The sequence below is a fragment of the Entelurus aequoreus genome, linkage group LG12 (genome assembly GCF_033978785.1).
Source record: "Entelurus aequoreus isolate RoL-2023_Sb linkage group LG12, RoL_Eaeq_v1.1, whole genome shotgun sequence".
Taxonomy (NCBI): Eukaryota; Metazoa; Chordata; class Actinopteri; order Syngnathiformes; family Syngnathidae; genus Entelurus; species Entelurus aequoreus.
In genome coordinates this window covers 45435773-45455473 of record NC_084742.1, presented here as the reverse complement: position 1 = coordinate 45455473, position 19701 = coordinate 45435773, and the positions used below count along the sequence as shown (strand labels likewise).

The 19701-nt window shown below is 40.6% G+C and overlaps 1 protein-coding gene across 6 annotated transcripts in view; it reads left to right on the top strand.

Annotated features, from left to right (window-relative positions):
• Positions 1 to 19701, top strand: part of LOC133662258 (NACHT and WD repeat domain-containing protein 2) — a 169516-nt gene that overhangs the window by 25521 nt on the left and 124294 nt on the right. For all 6 annotated transcript variants that reach the window (XR_009828084.1, XM_062066089.1, XM_062066090.1 and 3 more), the window contains exons 3-4: positions 160 to 248; positions 16956 to 17072. Coding sequence is in view for 5 of the 6 variants with exons in the window: in XM_062066089.1 (XP_061922073.1) it covers positions 160 to 248; positions 16956 to 17072 (206 nt within the window). In the remaining variant the exon portion in view is untranslated. The remainder of the gene's footprint in view (positions 1 to 159; positions 249 to 16955; positions 17073 to 19701) is intronic.

The window sequence follows — 19701 nt, the reverse complement described above, 5'->3', positions numbered from 1 at the left end:
TTGTAATAAAGCAACTTTTAGTTCAGTAAAGCGTCTCCGAAGTGTCACCCTTCTGTACGGACGAGGATGACAAGACCAGAAATAGACATCAACTGCAGATAACCACACACGTTGCACGTGTGCATGTAAGAATGCTAATTAAATCCCCTCGACTTCCAGATACAGAGGCAGAGAGGAATGCGCTGAAGGAGCATGTCTACCCCAAACTACGGGACTTCTGCAGGGAGAACTACGGCATTGAATTCCAGGTAAGTCACAGTTGCTGCGATTGTACAAACCCAGTTTCCATGCGAGTTGGGAAATTGTGTTAGACCTAAATATAAACGGAATACAATGATTTGCAAATCCTTTTCAACCCATATTCAATTGAATGCACTACAAAGACAAGATATTTGATGTTCAAACTCATAAACTTTATTTTTTTTTGCAAATAATAATTAACTTAGAATTTCATGGCTGCAAAACGTGCCAAAGTAGTTGGGAAAGGGCATGTTCACCACTGTGTTACATGGTCTTTCGTTTTAACAAAACTCAGTAAACGTTTGGGAACTGAGGAGACACATTTTTTAAGCTTTGACGATATTACGGACCGTAGATGGTGAAATCCCTAAATTCCTTGCAATAGCTGGTTGAGAAAGGTTTTTCTTAAACTGTTCAACAATTTGCTCACGCATTTGTTGACAAAGTGGTGACCCTCGCCCCATCCTTGTTTGTGAATGACTGAGCATTTCATAGAATCTACTTTTATACCCAATCATGGCACCCACCTGTTCCCAATTTGCCTGTTCATCTGTGGGATGTTCCAAATAAGTGTTTGATGAGCATTCCTAAACTTTATCAGTATTTATTGCCACCTTTCCCAACTTCTTTGTCACGTGTTGCTGGCATCAAATTCTAAAGTTGATGATTATTTGCAAAAAAAAAAAATGTTTATCAGTTTGAACATCAAATATGCTGTCTTAGTAGCATATTCAACTGAATATGGGTTGAAATTGATTTGCAAATCATTGTATTCCGTTTATATTTACATCTAGCACAATTTCCCAACTCATATGGAAACAGGGTTTGTACACCATTCCTTCTTCGGGGCTTTTATAACATTTTCAGAAGCCTGTCTGTTTTGCTGGTGAAGCACCTTGAGGGACCCCACGTTGGTACCCCGTCGCTTTAAGCGTGCAGAAGGCCAGCAGAGATAAGGCGGCCATCGGCGGAGGCTCGCACGAATCTAGCAGCGGATAAGGCGGAATGACGCAAGGGCTTTTCTCTTTGTTGCCGTTGCCCGACAGCCACACGTGCTCTTTTCTCTCGCTTGTTGCAGCATTTGCATTGCAAATCAACATCGACATGCAAAGAAAAATTGCTCTCAGACGTTTGTTGGACAAATCCAGGAGAGCCCTCCAGCCAGGAGGTGATTTGGCATCAGATATAGCTCTTGGAAGAGCGAGGAAGGATTTGTCGTGATGTGTTAGTCAGCACGGCAGCAAGCACTTGTTCTCATCATTATTATTTCATCAAGGAATGTCTGGATCTAGTCTTAGCTAGGAAGTGTAAGGTGGGCATATGTTAGTGGCGTCTAAAGTGTGTCCCAGGGACTCTTTTTAGACTCTTGCTCGTTTATTGACCATTAGCATATTCTAAAAATACGTACATACTGTATATTAGTAAGAAATAATGTGAGATATTACACTAATTTGCTTTGTCGCCTGTGTTATGTAATAATGTTAATGTTTCTTAACTGTACCATTGTCGGACCAAGAGCTCCTCCTAGATCAGGGATGTCAAACTGGTTTTCATTGAGGGCCACATCGCAGTCATGGCTGCCATCAGAGGGCCGCTTGTAACAGCGAATAATGTATGAATTTGCCTCTGAATTTCATTTTTAATTATGTAAATTGTTTTAAGTAGACTGTCGATTTTACAGTAAAAACTTTACATTTACAAAATTTTACTAAAGAATATAGCGTTTTTGTTTTTTTTTCATTTTTAACAACATTTTACGGTAAATGGAAAAACAGTACCACTGTTTTGTTTTTTTGCGGTGGGGGTTACGGAAAAAGCTGGCAACTTATTTGCTATAATTTTTGTGTTAAATTTACATTGGTTTTTACAACATTATATTGTTAATGGAAAAACAGTACAAGTTATTTTTCTATTCTGGCAACTTAACTGCCAGTTCTTCTACTGTAAAAACAAATGTATCGTTTTTCCATTTACAGTAATACACCGTTAAACAGTAAAAATATGGCAGCTCAGTCAACAGAATTTTATCACAAAAATGTTTGTTTTTTTCAATTTACAGTAACATGCTGTAAAGAATACCGTATAATGTATTGTAATTTGTATTAATTTGATGGGTAGTTTGCTGTAAAATCATAAGTCAAGCAGATATTTAAGTATTTACACTACCGTTCAAAAGTTTGGGGTCACATTGAAATGTCCTTATTTTTGAAGGAAAAGCACTGTACTTTTCAATGAAGATAACTTTAAACTAGTCTTAACTTTAAAGAATTACACTCTATACATTGCTAATGTGGTAAATGACTATTCTAGCTGCAAATGTCTGGGTTTTGGTGCAATATCTACATAGGTGTATAGAGGCCCATTTCCAGCAACTATCACTCCAGTGTTCTAATGGTACAATGTGTTTGCTCATTGGCTCAGAAGGCTAATTGATGATTAGAAAACCCTTGTGCAATCATGTTCACACATCTGAAAACAGTTTAGCTCGTTACAGAAGCTACAAAACTGACCTTCCTTTGAGCAGATTGACTTTCTGGAGCATCACATTTGTGGGGTCAATTAAACGCTCAAAATGGCCAGAAAAAAAGAACTTTCATCTAAAAGTCGACAGTCTATTCTTGTTCTTAGAAATGAAGGCTATTCCACAAAATTGTTTGGGTGACCCCAAACTTTTGAACGGTAGTGTATTTTCATTTAGACAAAAAATGTTTGGAAACATGTACTGTAATATTTGTTGCAATAATGGATACTACTAAAGTTCAAAAGGTATGCAATTTCAAGCAGTACATATATTTTTTCTGTCAAAATGAAAAAAAATAAATTACATTTAGTGACAAAATATTAAGTACATAATTGACACATATCATTTCCAGGTGTTTGCGGGCCAGATAAAATGATGTCGTGGGCCAGATCAGGCCCCCAGGCCTTGAGTTTGACACATGTGTCCTAAAGGGCTGCCAAAAAAGATCTGTTTTGGTCGGCATGAGCTGCAGCAGTACTCAGTTGTAATCCACTTTTCCACCACTTGTGGAGGTAATAAAAATATCAAACAAACAGAACAAGAAGTCCAGAGCTAATGTCATAGACAGGTTTCTTGAGCGCAAAAATTATAACTAAAGTGGTGATGCTGTATTTTCATTTGCACTTTAATTTTATTGACAGTTTAATTAAGAAAGACACATATCATTATTATATATTATTAATTTAGTTAGAATGTATTAATTTTAACATTGCAAACGTGTATGTAAATGTATTTATATTGAGTTTTTATGACTCCCTTCTTTTGAAGACAACACAACTATGAATGAACACATGTGGAGTTATGTACTTAACAAAAAAAGGTGAAATAACTGAAAACATGTTTTATATTCTAGTTTCTTCAAAATAGCCACCCTTTGCTCTGATTACTTTTTCACACACTCTTGGCATTCTCTCGATGAGCTTCAAGAGGTAGTCACTTGAAATGGTTTTCACTTCACAGGTGTGCTTGAAGCTCATCGAGAGAATGCCAAGACTGTGCAAAACTGTAATCAGAGCAAAGGGTGGCTATTTTGAAGAAACTAGAATATAAAACATGTTTTTAGTTATTTCACCTTTTTTTGTTAAGTACATAACTCCACATGTGTTCATTCATAGTTTTGATGCCTTCAGTGACAATCTACGATGTAAATAGTCATGAAATAAAGAAAATGCATTGAATGAGGAGAAGGTGTGTCCAAACTTTTGGCCTGTACTGTATATCAGAAAATAATCTCATGAAAATGACTGCTGTCATTTTATTATTATAATAAAACATTTAAATTGTCATGATGTCAGGTTTGGGACAGGTGAGATGCTGGTGTGGCCACAGTGTGTACGTCTGAAGTTGCTCACCTGTGTTCCACTGAATGCTCAGAGAGTTTGTGCGTTTGCTCACACACATGAAAAATTAGAGGGAACATTGGTTGTAGCATCGATAAAGTACAAAATATGCCAAAGTGGCCCCTGGCATCCTTCAGTTTTTCTGTATGTGGCGCTTACTGGGAAAAAAAGTTTGAACACCCCTGAGGTATGTGGACATTTTTCGCTGCAGAATGTTAACTTCAAGACATAGTTTTGCACACTGTGGTTTTTTTTTTATCGACACGAGCGTGTGCAGGGGTCGGGTTTGGTGGATTTTTTATTGGCATGGCATTTTGGCTGAGCATATTTGATATAAAATGACACCCTCACACATTTAAACCGCGACAGTCTGTTAGCCGCGAGATGTGTTGATGGGATTTAACACTCGCCCTCAAGCAAACACCACAGAGAAGAAGGCATGTGCGCAACTCGCCATTGCCAGTGATTTGTTGCCGCGACGGCAGGCACAGAGTGAGAGACAAATTCTAGAATTCCTCGCGTGTGTGACGTATGAGCACAGGATAATGTTTGGAAGAAAAAAAAAAAAAATATGCAAAGATGCTTTTGGCTGCACAATGTGCAGCCACGTGCCCGTCTGGTGACTCATCTCGCTGTCATGAAGGATCAAAATTAAAAGAGGCATGCAGAAAGGCTGCGAGTTAACACCGTCGCACACACAGACTGTAAACACACACACGCACGTACACACTCAACCCATGCTGCGTGACGAGTTGGCACCTCAACCCAAACCAGTTTATGAGAGCTGGATTACGAATCATCGTCACGATTTCTTTAGCGCCACTCGACTCTCGTCATCGTTTGCTCCGATTCGTAATTTTTATGTCATCGTGACAACCCCCATACTTGCTCTCTTTCCGGCGGCACACGCTGACACACATATGCCAGGCTGTTGAAACCTTCCCGGTCCCTCGCCGCTTCTTTCGAGAATTTTCTTCCGATCCGAGGATAGACTGGGATCAAGCGGATGAAGAGAGATGGAGGGCAAAAAGAGGGCATGGGAGTCTGGCACAGGGAGGCTGCGTCCTTCTTGGGTCAACATGTGGAGGGCGTTAAATTCAACCATGTGACCAAACACTAGCACTTAGTAGCTTTAGTACAGTATGTACTACGGTTGTACGGTATACATATTTGGTACTATACCGCCTATGAAAAGTACAGGTCTAACACCCCCCCGGACCCCCGTCGTCATCACGTCGTGTCATTGCTGGTTTACGAGCAGACGAGCATGTTCGGTAGCGCACAATCACTGAGTACTTACAAGCAGACACTGTGTGTAGACAGAAAAGGGAGAACGGACGCATTTTGGCTTAAAAACTAACGATAAAGCTGAAGTTATAACACTGAAACGCCCACAGGAAGAGGTGCTTGAAGACATGGCTAGCTAGCTAGCGGCTAAATTCCATCCGCAGTCTGCAGTGTTGCATCTACTTCTAAATCACTAATCCTCGCCTCTATAGCGACAAGTAAAGTACCGTATTTCCTTGAATAGCCGCAGGGGCGCTAATTAATTTAAAACCTCTTCTCACTCCTGCGCTTACCAAAAGCATGCGGGCAAGCATGCGCTAATTATTTTAAAACCTCTTCTCACTCCGGCGCTTACCTTATCATGAAAAGCACATTTAATAAAAAAAAACGTTATTATGGTCTTACCTTTACTTATAAATGATGTCTATCTGCAGCTGCTTCTGAGCAAAGGCAGTCTTCCTTATCTTTCTTCAGTTTTAAAAGTCTCTGGAGATATTCCTTTAATTATTACCTCCTGCTTCGATTGAAAGTCCAGTTTAGAAAACTGTTTTATTTTAGATATGTAATCCTCCATGGTAAAAGTGCAAGCAAACGATCGCGGCTCACGCATGCTGCTTGTTGTCTTCTTCTGCAGCACCGGTCTTCTGCAGTACTGGTAGTCGCAAGAAGGATCACTAGCGCCGTCTACCACCAGGAGGCGGGAGTCATTTAATGACTCATATTTGACCCGGCGGAAGTGCCAAGCATGCGCTAGTTATTTTGCGAAACGAGTTTGAACCGGCTGTAATTCTAGGCAGGCGAATACTATATTCCCGGCGGCAATTCAAGGAAATAGGGTAAGTTTCTTACAATTATCATCCCTGCAGGATGAGGAATAGCTAAACATGCTTCACTACACACCGTAGCTCACCACCGTCAAAATGTAAACAAACGCCATTGGTGGATCTACACATAATGATAATGATACTACTGTAATGATACCAAGTACAGGAGTGTATCTAGTTGATACTACTATGATTACGTCTATATTTTTTGGCATCACATCTTTTTTCGTTTTTTTTAAAATTTATATTATGTTTATCAACTCAGGAAATATCTCCCTGGACACATGAGGACTTTGAAAAGGATCAATGTATAATCCTGTAACGACTTGGTATCGGATTGATACCCCAATTTGGGGTATCATCCAAAACTAATGTAAAGCATCCAAACAACAGAAGAATAAACTGCAACACACAAACAGACCCATTTTTCATTAAAAATAACAACAAAAGCAGTCGACCATTGATCAGAATCAGAAGAGTTTTTATTGCCATTGTTTGAGAACGGGTTCACAAACTAGGAATTTTACTTGGCGCAATCGTGCAACATATAACACAGAATAGAATAACATGAGCTGTAGCTGAGCTATCAGATCTTGTTATTGTTCATGTGTCTTTGATTGATTGATTGAGACTTTTATTAGTAGGTTGCACACAGTGTTGTTTTCGTCAACGATGATGATGACGAAATCATTTCGTTGACGCCACTTTTTTTCATGACGATAACGTGACGGTGACGAGATAAACATGTCTCTCTGATGACGAAAACATGACGAGACGTGTGTGAGTTTTCGTTGACGAGACGAGAACGGACGAAAATGTTAGTGGGTAACCTGTCAGACGTTTAAAATGCATGACATTTCTGGTCACGCCCACCAACTGGCGTGCAGTGTACGGCGTGCTCAACACGTCAGACTGTTGTTACTCATCAGGCAATGGACCGTGATGGCGGCGGCAATTTCAACACAGGGGCTCGGTGGTCGCAAACGTAGAGACGACATATGGGTGTATTTTAAATATAACCCAGCAGATAATAAAACAGAGTGTATTGTGAAGGAAGACGGTGACAAATGTGGCCACAAAATATGCGGAAAAAATACGACCAACCTTAAGCGGCACCTTAAGAGGCTCGCCACAAGGATATTTTTTCGAAAGTAAGTTACAAATGCTGTTAGCTTACTATGACATTTATCGATTATGTTAATACATTAGTACGTTTTCCACATACTCCTGGTGCAAATGGGCTGCTAACTTCAGGCTAAAGTTAGCTTTTGTTACGCTAACGTCAATTCATTATGTGTGTGTTACTTTAGCAGCATGTTTAGCCATGTTTACATTCAGTGACGGTGTGGTTTTCTCTTTGTGAGTACTTTCTGTCAGCACGTAACTTGATATGTTAAACAGGTCGAGTTACTGTTATACGTAGAGTCTGCTAGCTTTAGCCTAAAAGCCACATGTGACGTTGTGCAGCCCCATTAAGGAATCAGGAATTGATTGTTTTATTACATGGTTTGCACAAATTAAAGAGAGTGGGGTTGTATGATATCTGTTGTAATTGCACTGGCAGACAGGGCCAAGTTGAGCATATGTGTTCCTCATCCATCACTCATATTTTGGGCATGTTTATGTTCATTGTACTTTAACAAATTCTGAGAAATAAAGCCACAATTGCTGAAGTAGAATGTTTTTGTTTTTTGGCTTTTTTGGAGTAATGAACTTTGATTCCACTGTTACCACTTTATCTGTGTGTAATACACAATCCTTGGATCAGAAATTTGCTGTTGGGTGGAAACCTTATGTCTAAAACCATTCCTTTATTGTTATTATTTGTGAAAATAGCAAATCTGCAAGCTTACAATGGGTTGAACTTATAGATCTGCTGCTATTTTCACAACTTATGTGTGACACTGCCCAACAGCAATCTCCAATACTTATTGACCTAAATTAATTTGTTAAAAGACTATACTTATATATTTATTACACTTTTTATTCTTTTTTTTTTGGACTAAACCTAGACTAAAACCTTTTTGACTTTTCATCGACTAAAACTAGACTAAAACCCTTTTGAGTTTTCGTCGACTAAAACTGGACTAAAACTATCACATATAAAAGTGACTAAAATGTGACTAAAACTAATAAGCATTTTAGTCCATAAGACTAAGACTAAATGTAAGATGGTTGTCAAAAACAACACTGGTTGCACAGTGAAGTACATATTCCGTACAATTGACCACTAAATGGTAACACCCGAATAAGTTTTTCAACTTGTTTAAGTCGGGGTCTTTGATTCATGATACAGATATATACTATCAGATATATACTATCATCATAATACAGTCATCACACAAGATAATCACATTGAATTATTTACATTATTTACAATCAGGGGTGTTGGGGGGGGGGGGGGGTAGGATATGGACAGCAAGTAGTGGATTTGATTGTTTACATTTGATTCTTAGCAATCCGGGGAGGGTGTTAGTTTAGGGTTGTAGCTGCCTGGAGGTAAACTTTTATTGCGGTTTTGAAGGAGGATAGAGATGCCCTTTCTTTTATACCTGTTGGGAGCGCATTCCACATTGATGTGGCATAGAAAGAGAATGAGTTAAGACCTTTGTTAGTTCGGAATCTGGGTTTAACGTGGTTAGTGGAGCTCCCCCTGGTGTTGTGGTTATGGCGGTCATATACGTTAAGGAAGTAGTTTGACATGTACTTCGGTATCAGGGAGGTGTAGTGGATTTTATAGACTAGGCTCAGTGCAAGTTGTTTTACTCTGTCCTCCACCTTGAGCCAGCCCACTTTGGAGAAGTGGGTAGGAGTGAGGTGAGGTCTGATGGCCGAGGGGAAAAAACTGTTCAGGTGGCGGGAGGTGTGGGTCTGGATTCGAGTTTTTAGTAATAATCCTAGCAATGTCTTTAGGTCTAAGTTGAAACTCGATGAGTTGGTCCACGTAATACCTATTGCTGTCAAAAACAGCTTCCACCGTACAAGGATATTTCCCTTAAAAGTGTATTTTGGCACCTCGTCAATGGGTACTTCTGCCTCGTCCCGGCCCAGTTTAATGCACTTTCTTCTCTGCTTTCTTGGGCATCGTACCAAAGTTTTGTAGTCTAACACGACTTGCTGAAAAAAAGAGACGCTTCCTTCATTTGACCTGCCGCAGGCAAACGCCTTCCAAGGGCGTCAGAAAGCTGCTTAGTCGAAGCTGCTCTTGCTCCTATTCGTAAGTTGAGGGGAAGTGTGGGAGAACGCTATCAAACAGAGAGGAATGGGGGGTGGGAAAAGAGAGATGGAGTGTAAAAGGCCTACAAATCTCATCTCATGGGAGCCTTTGCTTCATCAAAAAAGTCCCTTGAAATTAATTTCCTCTTAGCCTCATTTATGCATCCTTGCTTATTTTGGATTCCTGCCTTGCTTCTGTGGAGACGGTTTTCTCCTTCATCCATCATTCCATTCTTCCACACAGCAATGGAGTGCAGCAATCATGGCGCAAATTTAATCAGCCCCTCCACCCCGCCTTGCACATGTGCACGCTCGCTGAATAGATACGACTATTAATTTAGCTTTTAATTACAAAACGGCCTCGCGGTCACCTGCTGGAACCCAGCGGACACCCATTATAAACGTGCTTTGTTTCCTCTTCCAACCAGCAAAGGGCCCATCGCAGGAAGTAAATCTGTGACACTGATATGCCGTGACTGTTGTGGAGAGCTGGGAGCTTTCTCGGATTCGAAGCAGACCTAACTATAATCCGCCGAGTGCTCCGGCGCTGTCATCCTGTGGGGCTGCACAATTATGACCAAAATGATCATCGCAATCATTTTTATCAACACTGAAATCCCAATTATTAATCACGATATACTTTATGTTAGGTAAGTCAGTGTTTCCCACAGGTCGAACCGCTTCCGGGGATGGGGGAGAATGGGACGTCATCATGGAATTTTGTAATTAAATACAATCGGCCCTAGCCGCATCCAAATATTGCTGTTTGATCACATTGTGGATTCAAAAGTATATTTTTAAATCCAATTCTACATTTATTTGGCCTAAATTTGTCATGATCCGGTTTCAGCACCCCTGGGTTTGTGTTTTACTTGTCATGGGTGCTGATTAGTTTCACCTGCCTCTGATTAGTGTTCGGGACGCTTACCTGCTCCTGTGCACTAATCAGAGAGCTACTTATTCCTGTTTTTCGCCATGCACTGTCCGGCTGTCTTGTTTGCTTTAGGCAACAGTTACGTTTGATGATTTCTTAGTTTTTCGCTCAGGATTCCTGTGCTAAGTTTTGCCCTAGCTCCCCGTGTGATCGGCACGCGTCTCTTTTGTTTTGTATCTTGTCTTTTGGTAGTTTTGAATGATTTATGAGGAATAAATAATTTCCTTACCTGTACCTTGCCTCCGGAGTTCCTGCTGCATCCTGGGAGAACGATGCGCGCAGTAAAATGCGACCCAAGCGTGACAAAATTAGGTGTTAAATTAAATCTGGTTACTGTCTTCTATGAATTCAAAGTACATTATTTGTATTATTTTCTATTATTCATCGGCGGTCACTCGAACGAGTATGACGATCCTCCTGGTAGGGGTGTATCCCTTTATGGAGAATGCCTGTGTTTAACGTGGGGAGACTGGTGCACAGACAGTCACCACACGATCATTGACAGAATCGGGTCAGGGTCCAGTGGCATGGAGTCCAAGACGACTGGGGACCCTTTTCTGCTACAGCCTTCTCCCGCCATCGCAGCCGTTGTGGTAGTTCTTAAATCTACCATCTTCCGCCTGCTCCGCCGTTGAGGTCTTCACCGTATCCCTGGCTAGGGGGCAGTCAGGTACTAGGCCTTTGCCAAGGGCCACCTGGGGTAACAGTAGTAAAGGGGTTAACCTCCTAGTGCCCCAAGACCCCATAGAGGAGCTTCCACTGCCGGATGGACTTTAACGTCATACCCAGGACACATGACGCACACCTGTATACCACACACACACCTGTCACATGAGCACACACTCACCAGACAGACATGATTTCTATTATTAGGTTGTGGTGATTGATAGATATTCAAAAACCTTTGTTGCCAGTTTAAGAGTAAACACTGCTAACAACAACACTTCGGCAAATCATGGCGCCACTATATCTTCACCGAAACAAGTTTAACAATTCAGGGTTTCCCCTTAATGTAACTGATGGTGGCGCACCGCCATGGCAAAATAATAGCCGCCACCAATGTTCCCTTTATGGTGCGCCTGTGTGCAATTGCGCACTGCTTCCACATCTGGTGAGCACGCTAAATCTTATAGTGCACATAAAAGAAAATTCAACTTGAACTGTAAACAATTAAACACACATTTTTACTATGTACCACTTTGCAATCCAACTTAATGAGTTTAATACAAAATGCAACATTCCACACGTGTTTGCTTATGCATATGCATATTGACTGTCGACGTACGTACCCGTTACCGAATTTTTCGGAGTATAAGTCGCTCCAGAGTATAAGTCGCACCGGCCGAAAATGCATAATAAAGAAGGAAAAAACATATATAAGTCGCACTGGAGTATAAGTCAAATTTTTTGGGGAAATTTATTTGATAAAACCCAACACCAAGAATAGACATTTGAAAAGCAATTTAAAATAAATAAAGAATAGTGAACAACAGGCTGAATAAGTGTACGTTATATGAGGCATAAATAACCAACTGAGAACGTGCCTGGTATGTTAACGTAACGTATTATGGTAAGAGTCATTCAAATAATTATAACATATAGAACATGCTATATGTTTACCAAACAATCTGTCACTCCTTATCGCTAAATCCGATTAAATCTTATACGTCTAGTCTCTTACGTGAATGAGCTAAATAATATTATTTGATATTTTACGGTAATGTGTTAATAATTTCACACATAAGTCGCTCCTAAGTATAAGTCGCATACGGTACATGTGCACATGTTGACTTGTTTTGTAGGTTTGTATGTTGTGTCGGACTTAGATTAGATCACTCTTTGTGATCACTTGAAGGCATTTTTTTTTTCCAGAGGATGAATTGAAAGAGTGGTCTGGAATTGACATTGAAGCACTGAGTTCAGACATTAATTGTGAGTAAGGATCCACATACACACTGGCAAAGAAGTATGAGGCCATTCTCCACCACTCACGTATAGAAGCCATTAACAGTCAATATGCTGAATTCAGGTACGTCATGAAACAAAAACTGAAACGAGGATCAATGAGCACATTTTCAGATATGGTGGCTGCAGCACTCCAATCAATGCGAGGAGCTAAAGGAGATCTCACAGCTTGTGGATATTTGTGCTACATTTCAAGCATCAAGTGCAGATTGTGAAATAGACTCCAGTTTAATGGATTGTATCAAAACAACATCCAGAATCGTGTAAAAGTGACACATTTGGACCAGCTGAAGTGTATAAAATCAAACCAAAAGCAGACGAGGGCACACAACATCTATCATCCCTGGAGAAGTGAAAAGGACAGACGAGAAAAAAGATTACATTTATTTTCCTGATCAGATTTGTGCTATTACCAATAAATAGGATGTTTTTATTATTTATAGATATTGATGATTAAATACTGTTATGATGAGGCCAAATACAAATAAAGAAACTGTATTGTTTTATATTTGGTATGAATTATTCTGTTAATAAAAAATACCCCTTTAGGTCCTCTTTTTTTGTCAGTTACAACTTGTTTAATGAATTTTACGTAACTAATGTGTTGTTGTAGCTTGTTTACTTCAGATACAGTCAGTAATCAATTGTTAAACGTCTTAAGATATACTCGTGGTGTTCCATTTTAGGTCCTATCTTTTTCATCATTTGGGCTATTCAACTGCTGGCCCACGGGTTCATTTAAAAAAACTTGTGAGAGACACATTTTTGCAGCAGAGTCTTAAAAACACTAGAGTGCTGTCATGGAGATGACCTTTGACTAGCTTTTTTGCAGAAGGTCCTTTTAAAAAAAAGCTGAGCGCTTCTGTAACTGTGACAAAATACACCAAAATCAAATGTCTACGGTAGAGGACGCTGGTCCCTCTGAATATACAAAATAAGATTGATAGTGAATTATTTGAAAGGTTTGATAGTTCTTAGCTTTCTGGAAATGTGACCCCTTAAACAATTTAGTTTAATATTCCTATACTGCAAAGTTCATGTTATTTGGGTTGTAAGTTAGCCAAATAATGTATAATCAAATTAATCTAATATGAATTATTGCTGTAGTTTCATTATTATTGAGTCGTGTAATTTGTTATTATGTCACGTTTTGGATAATGGCATGGCTACATTGTACACGTCTGAGGTTGCTCACATCGGTCCATGGTATACTTTGGGAGTTTGCACATACACAAAACAATTAGAGGGAATATCTTGAAAATAAGGTATTTTTTTAAGTGAAAACAAATTCAAATAATATAGTGTTGCATTGTAGCTTCTAGAAGAAGTCACACAAAGTATGAAGCTATTTTTAATTTTTATTGCCAATCTTATGCTAACAAGCGGCCCAATTCCAACAGGTTTTACCTGCCGTGCAAACACTTTTGTCTTGGTGCTTCCCCGGACACACAACAACACTTCCTCATTGTCCGCCAATCCACTTTCAGGCACAACAGTGTGTTTGGAATCATGAGAACAATGAACATCAAATCAAAACAACACAAACTTAAAACACCAGCAGGTCGTAACAGTATGAATGGATATACAGAATATAGCGCGCTATTGGTGAGTGATGCGCTGAAAATGTGGCTGCCGATAAAAGAGTTTGATCACAGAAAACAGTGCTGCCGAAACCAAATGTTGTGATGACGTAAACAAGATGTACGCGATTGTCTGGAGCGTAATCAGCATGTCTGCGATGTGGACGTAACTATATCCCGGATATACCCGCAGACAGAGATCTAAAAAAAAGTCTCCAGACACCTTGAAACATTCTTAACAAAATACAATGTATAATAAGTAGCAACAATTGAAAATGTAGCAAAATTATATAATATAATACTATATATGTTAATACCAATGAATAAAAACACAGATTTGATTTTAAATGTATGTATATCTTTTTTCAGTTCTAACTTAGAGGATTTGACCTGGATGTGACAAAGTATGTTTAGTATTTGTATTAGATGGCCATAGCAGTAGTGCTTATGGGATCCCCCGGGCCCCTAAAGAGTACTGTAATCTACTTTAGAATGCACTCACTATATTGAGTGAAACAAGTGTAAAGGTGACAATATGGGTGTGTTTTCATGTTTAGAGGGCTTGAATACAGTAGTGTTGGAAAATTTATTTAGAAGGTCATTTTTTTTTGTATGCTCTAACTACTATACAGGTATATGATATATGATATACAACCCCATTTCCATATGAGTTGGGAAATTGTGTTAGATGTAAATATAAACGGAATACAATGATTTGCAAATCCTTTTCAACCCATATTCTATTGAATGCACTACAAAGACAAGATATTTGATGTTCAAACTCATAAACTTTTTTTTTTTTTGCAAATAATAATTAACTTAGAATTTCATGGCTGCAACACGTGCCATAGTAGTTGGGAAAGGGCATGTTCACCACTGTGTTACATGGCCTTTCCTTTTAACAACACTCAGTAAACTTTTGGGAACTGAGGAGACACATTTTTTTACTATGAAGCCACGTTGATGTAACACATGGCTTGGCATTGTCTTACTGAAGTAAGCAGGGGCATCCATGGTAACGTTGCTTGGATGGCAACATATGTTGCTCCAAAACCTGTATGTACCTTTCAGCATTAATGGTGCCTTCACAGATGTGTAAGTTACCCATGTCTTGGGCACTAATACACCCCCATACCATCACACATGCTGGCTTTTCAACTTTGGGCCTTTAACAACAACATGGTTCTTTTCCTCTTTGGTCCTGAGGACACAACGTCCACAGTTTCCAAAAACAATTTGAAATGTGGACTCGTCAGACCACAGAATACTTTTCCACTTTGTATCAGTCCATCTTAGATGAGCTCAGGCCCTGCGAAGCCGACGGCGTTTCTGGGTGTTGTTGATAAACGGTTTTCGCCTTGCATAGGAGAGTTTTAACTTGCACTTACAGATGTAGCGACCAACTGTAGTTACTGACAGTCGGTTTCTGAAGTGTTCCTGAGCCCATGTGGTGATATCATTTACACACTGATGTCGCTTGTTGATGCAGTACAGCCTGAGGGATGGAAGGTCACGGGCTTAGCTGCTTACATGCAGTGATTACGGACTGTAGATGCTGAAATCCCTAAATTCCTTGCAATAGCTGCTTGAGAAAGATTTTTCTTAAACTGTTCAACAATTTGCTCACGCATTTGTTGACAAAGTGGTGACCCTCACCCCATCCTTGTTTGTGAATGACTGAGCATTTCATGGAATCTACTTTTATACCCTATCATGGCACCCACCTGTTCCCAATTTGCCTGTTCACCTGTGGGATGTTCCAAATTAAGATTAAAGATTAAAGTACCAATGATTGTCACACACACACTAGATGTGGTGAAATTTGTCCTCTGCATTTGACCCATCCCCTTGGGGAGCAGTGGGCAGCAGCGGCGCCACGCCCGGGAATCATTTTGGTGATTCAACCCCCAACTCCAACCCTTGATGCTGAATGCCAAGCAGGGAGGGAAACGGGTCCCATTTTTATAGTCTTTGGTATGACTCAGCTGGGATTTGAACTCCAACCTACCGATCTCAGGGCGGACACTCTAACCAATAAGTGTTTGATGAGCATTCCTCAACTTTATCAGTATTTATTGCCACCTTTCCCAACTTCTTTGTCACGTGTTGCTGGCATACAATTCTAAAGTTAATGATTATTTGCAAAAAAAAAAATGTTTATCAGTTTGAACATCAAATATGTTGTCTTTGTAGCATATTCAACTGAATATGGGTTGAAAATTATTTGCAAATCATAGTATTCCGTTTATATTTACATCTAACACAATTTTCCAACTCATATGAAACGGGGTTTGTATATATTAATTATAGTCATACCAAAGACTATAAAAATGTGACCCATTACGTCCCTGCTTGGCACTCAGCATCAAGGGTTGGAATTGCTGGTTAAATCACCAAAATGATAGCCGATTGCGGCCACCGCTGCTGCTCACTGCTCCCTTCACCTCCCGGGGGGTGGAACAAGGGGATGGGTCAAATGCAGAGGTTAATTTCACCACACCTAGTGTGTGTGTGACTATCAGTGGTACTTTAACTTTAGTAATCCAATAACAATACTTTGCAGAAAATTAGTTTACTAGGGTCAAAACCAATTAGCTGCAATAAACAAAGGATGACTGTAGGCTTATAAAAAGGCTATATAACCAATATTTAAAGACTCATTTTTGTGTTTTGGTTCATCATTTGTATGAACTTTTCATCTTTTTCGCATTGCATGATAGCCCTGTAGCTCTATTTGTCCATTTTCGCTGGCGAGGGGGTTTCAGAGCTTTAAAAAAAAAAAAAACTTTGGGTTGTCAATTGGACATCCCCTCTTGACCTTGTTCTCCGGGCAGACAAGGTGGTTGACGTGGTCATGACGAGCCCGCAGAGCCTGCTATTTGAATGTTCATATCGTCGGCGATCATCTTAAAGTAATTGTGGCAGCCAACACCGTGATCATGAATGAAATACAACAATTGTGCAGCCCTATGTCAGACATAGCCCTGCCTGGCTCGCTGTGCTCACAGAGTCAAAAAAAACACAAAGTTTGTGTACTGGTGTGCTCAGGTGGTGGACCTCTACTGGGGCGTGGACCCAGAGGAGTGGGACAGTCCAGAGCTGCAGCGGCTCCGGATGAAGCTTCTGGAGGAATGTCTGAAGACGTCAGCGGGACCGTGCTTCGTTGTAAGTACTAAACTTTATTCCTCCATGGTCTATGTGCAAAACAAGCTACATTGACCCAAGCCTGAATGAGTTATGTGAGAGCAGCTGCAAGGAGGGCGAGAGCGACACGTTTTTAGGTAGGAGAAAGGGGCAGAGATGACAGGTGGAGTAATGGGTGTTGAATTATTTAAATACAGCAGATCTTTTTCTGGAGGTTTAAATTGAGGTGAGAGATCACAAGGAGAGGTAATGCATTATGGCTAAAACAGCAAACTGCCACTGCCGAGAGCATAATCTTTGTTTTGCATTTACACCTTTGTTCTTCCCAGTAAACGCCTTGCATAGTGATAGTAGTTTAAAAAAAACATTCAACATGAACCTTGACACAGCAGCGGCATAAAGTCTCCTACAATCAACTGTAAGGTAGAAACAACACCACACATGTCTTCATCATAAACTTTACCAATAAATAACAAAACAGCACTCGTTTGGTGGCTTCAGGATTAGGTCTCTGCATTTTGCGGACGATGTGGCTTCATCTGGCCAGGATCTTCAGCTCTCACTGGGTCGGTTCGCAGCTGAGTGTGAAGCGACTGGGATGAAAATCAGCACTTTCAAGCCCGAGTCCAGGTTAGGGTGGAGTGCCATCTATGGGTTGGGGAGGAGATGCTGCCCCGAGTAGAGGAGTTCAAGTACCTTGGGGTATTGTTCACAAGTGAGGGAAGATTGGATCGTGAAATCGGCAGGTGTATTGGTGCAATGTCTGCAGTGATGCGGACAATGTATGGGTCCGTCACGGTGAAAAAAGAGCTAAGCCGGAAGGCAAAGCTCTCAATTTACCGGTCGATCTACGTCCCTATCCTGACCTCTGGCCGAAATGAGTTTCCTCCGTTGAGTGGCGGGGTTCTCCTTTAGGGATATGGTGAGAAGCTCTGTCATTCGGGAGGAGCTCAAAGTAAAGCCGCTGCTCCTCCACATTGAGAGGAGCCAGATGAGGTGGTTTGGGAATCTGGTCAGAATGCCCCCCAAACGCCTCCCTGGGGAGCAGTTTAGGGCGCGTCAGAACGGTAAGAGACCACGGGGAAGACCCAGGACACGGGGGAGAGACTATGTCTCCCTGCTGGCCTGGGAGCACCTTGGGAAGAGCTGGATGAAGTTGCTGGGGAGAGGGAAGTCTGGGCTTCTCTGCTTAGGCTGCTGCCCCCTTCGGATAAGCAGAAGAAGATGGATGGATGGATGGAACCGCACTGCTCAAAGTAAAGCCGCTGCTCCTCCACATCGAGAAGAGCCAGATAAGGTGATTCGGGCATCTGGTCAGGATGCCACCCGAACGCCTCCCTAGGGAGGCATTTAGGGCACGTCCGACCAGTAGGAGGCCACGGGGGAAACCCAGGACACGGTGAGAATACTATGTCTACCGGCTGGCCTGGAAACGCCTCATGATCCCCTGGGAGGAGCTGGACGAAGTGGCTGGGGAGAGGGAAGTCTGGGCTTCTCTGCTTAGGCAGCTTCCTTCGCATAAGCGGAAGAAGATGGATGGATAGATGGATGGATGGAACCGCACTGCTTAAGCTGGAAAGTAGGCTAAAAGGAACAAACATGAAAATAAATAACCAAACATTGCCAAGAAAGCACGCCATTTAAGAATGTAGGGGAAGATGCAAGGCACTTGGCACGCACCAGCTGCAAAATCTACATCAACTTAAATGAAAAACCGAAAGAAACCAAAGTACTTGATGTAAACACATGAAGGAACTGGACAAATACTGAAGATTACGTCTTCTCAACAACAAGGAAAATGAAAGACACAACTCACAAACAAAGAATGATTCAGTCTGATAGAATCCTCGAAAGAAGCCATCAATGACGACATAGATCTGGACACTTTTATTTTCCAAAATGAACTGCTTATATAATACAATATTACTGCGACAACATTAAATAGGACAATGATTAATTATTCTTCCACCTCAAGAGCAAAAGCATGCATTAATGTTTTAACAAAATCAAGCAATATACAGTCGTTCATTAATTGATCTTCAAGGAATACATTGGTTCTGCTTAATCTATATCCAACATTCATTTATTAATTATGCAATATTTGTTAGAATATTACTGCAGTATTTGCTTGTTCATTTTTAATCTCTGCTTTTTTTTTTAAGTATTTTTTTTTTTAATGATCAAATCCACCTAATTCACACTGCTGTTATAAAGGCGGAACTGTCATGTTCGCCATGATTTGGTTTTGCTTATACAGAGACAGGGCTGCGTGTAAGATTAATTAAGTCTTTATGAATTAATCAGCTCCGATGAGGCTGCAATGTACGATAAAAAGTAGCGGAAGGGAACCATGCGACTACTGTACTAAATAAGACACTGAGTAAAAATAGCAGGAAGCAGACAACACAAAACTATAAGCAATCTGGTGTTCGGTTGCATGAAGTTGTGTAATAATAATGGACTAGATTTGTACAGCACTTTTCTAAACACCTAAAACACTTTAGAGTGAGACCCATTATTCCTTAGCTCTTAATGCACACATTGATGGTGGTAAGGTGGTGGAACGAGGTTAACCACCAAACATTCACTCACATTCATACATGGGAGGCAAGGTGGCTGAAGTGTCTTGCCAAAGGGCACAACAGCAGTG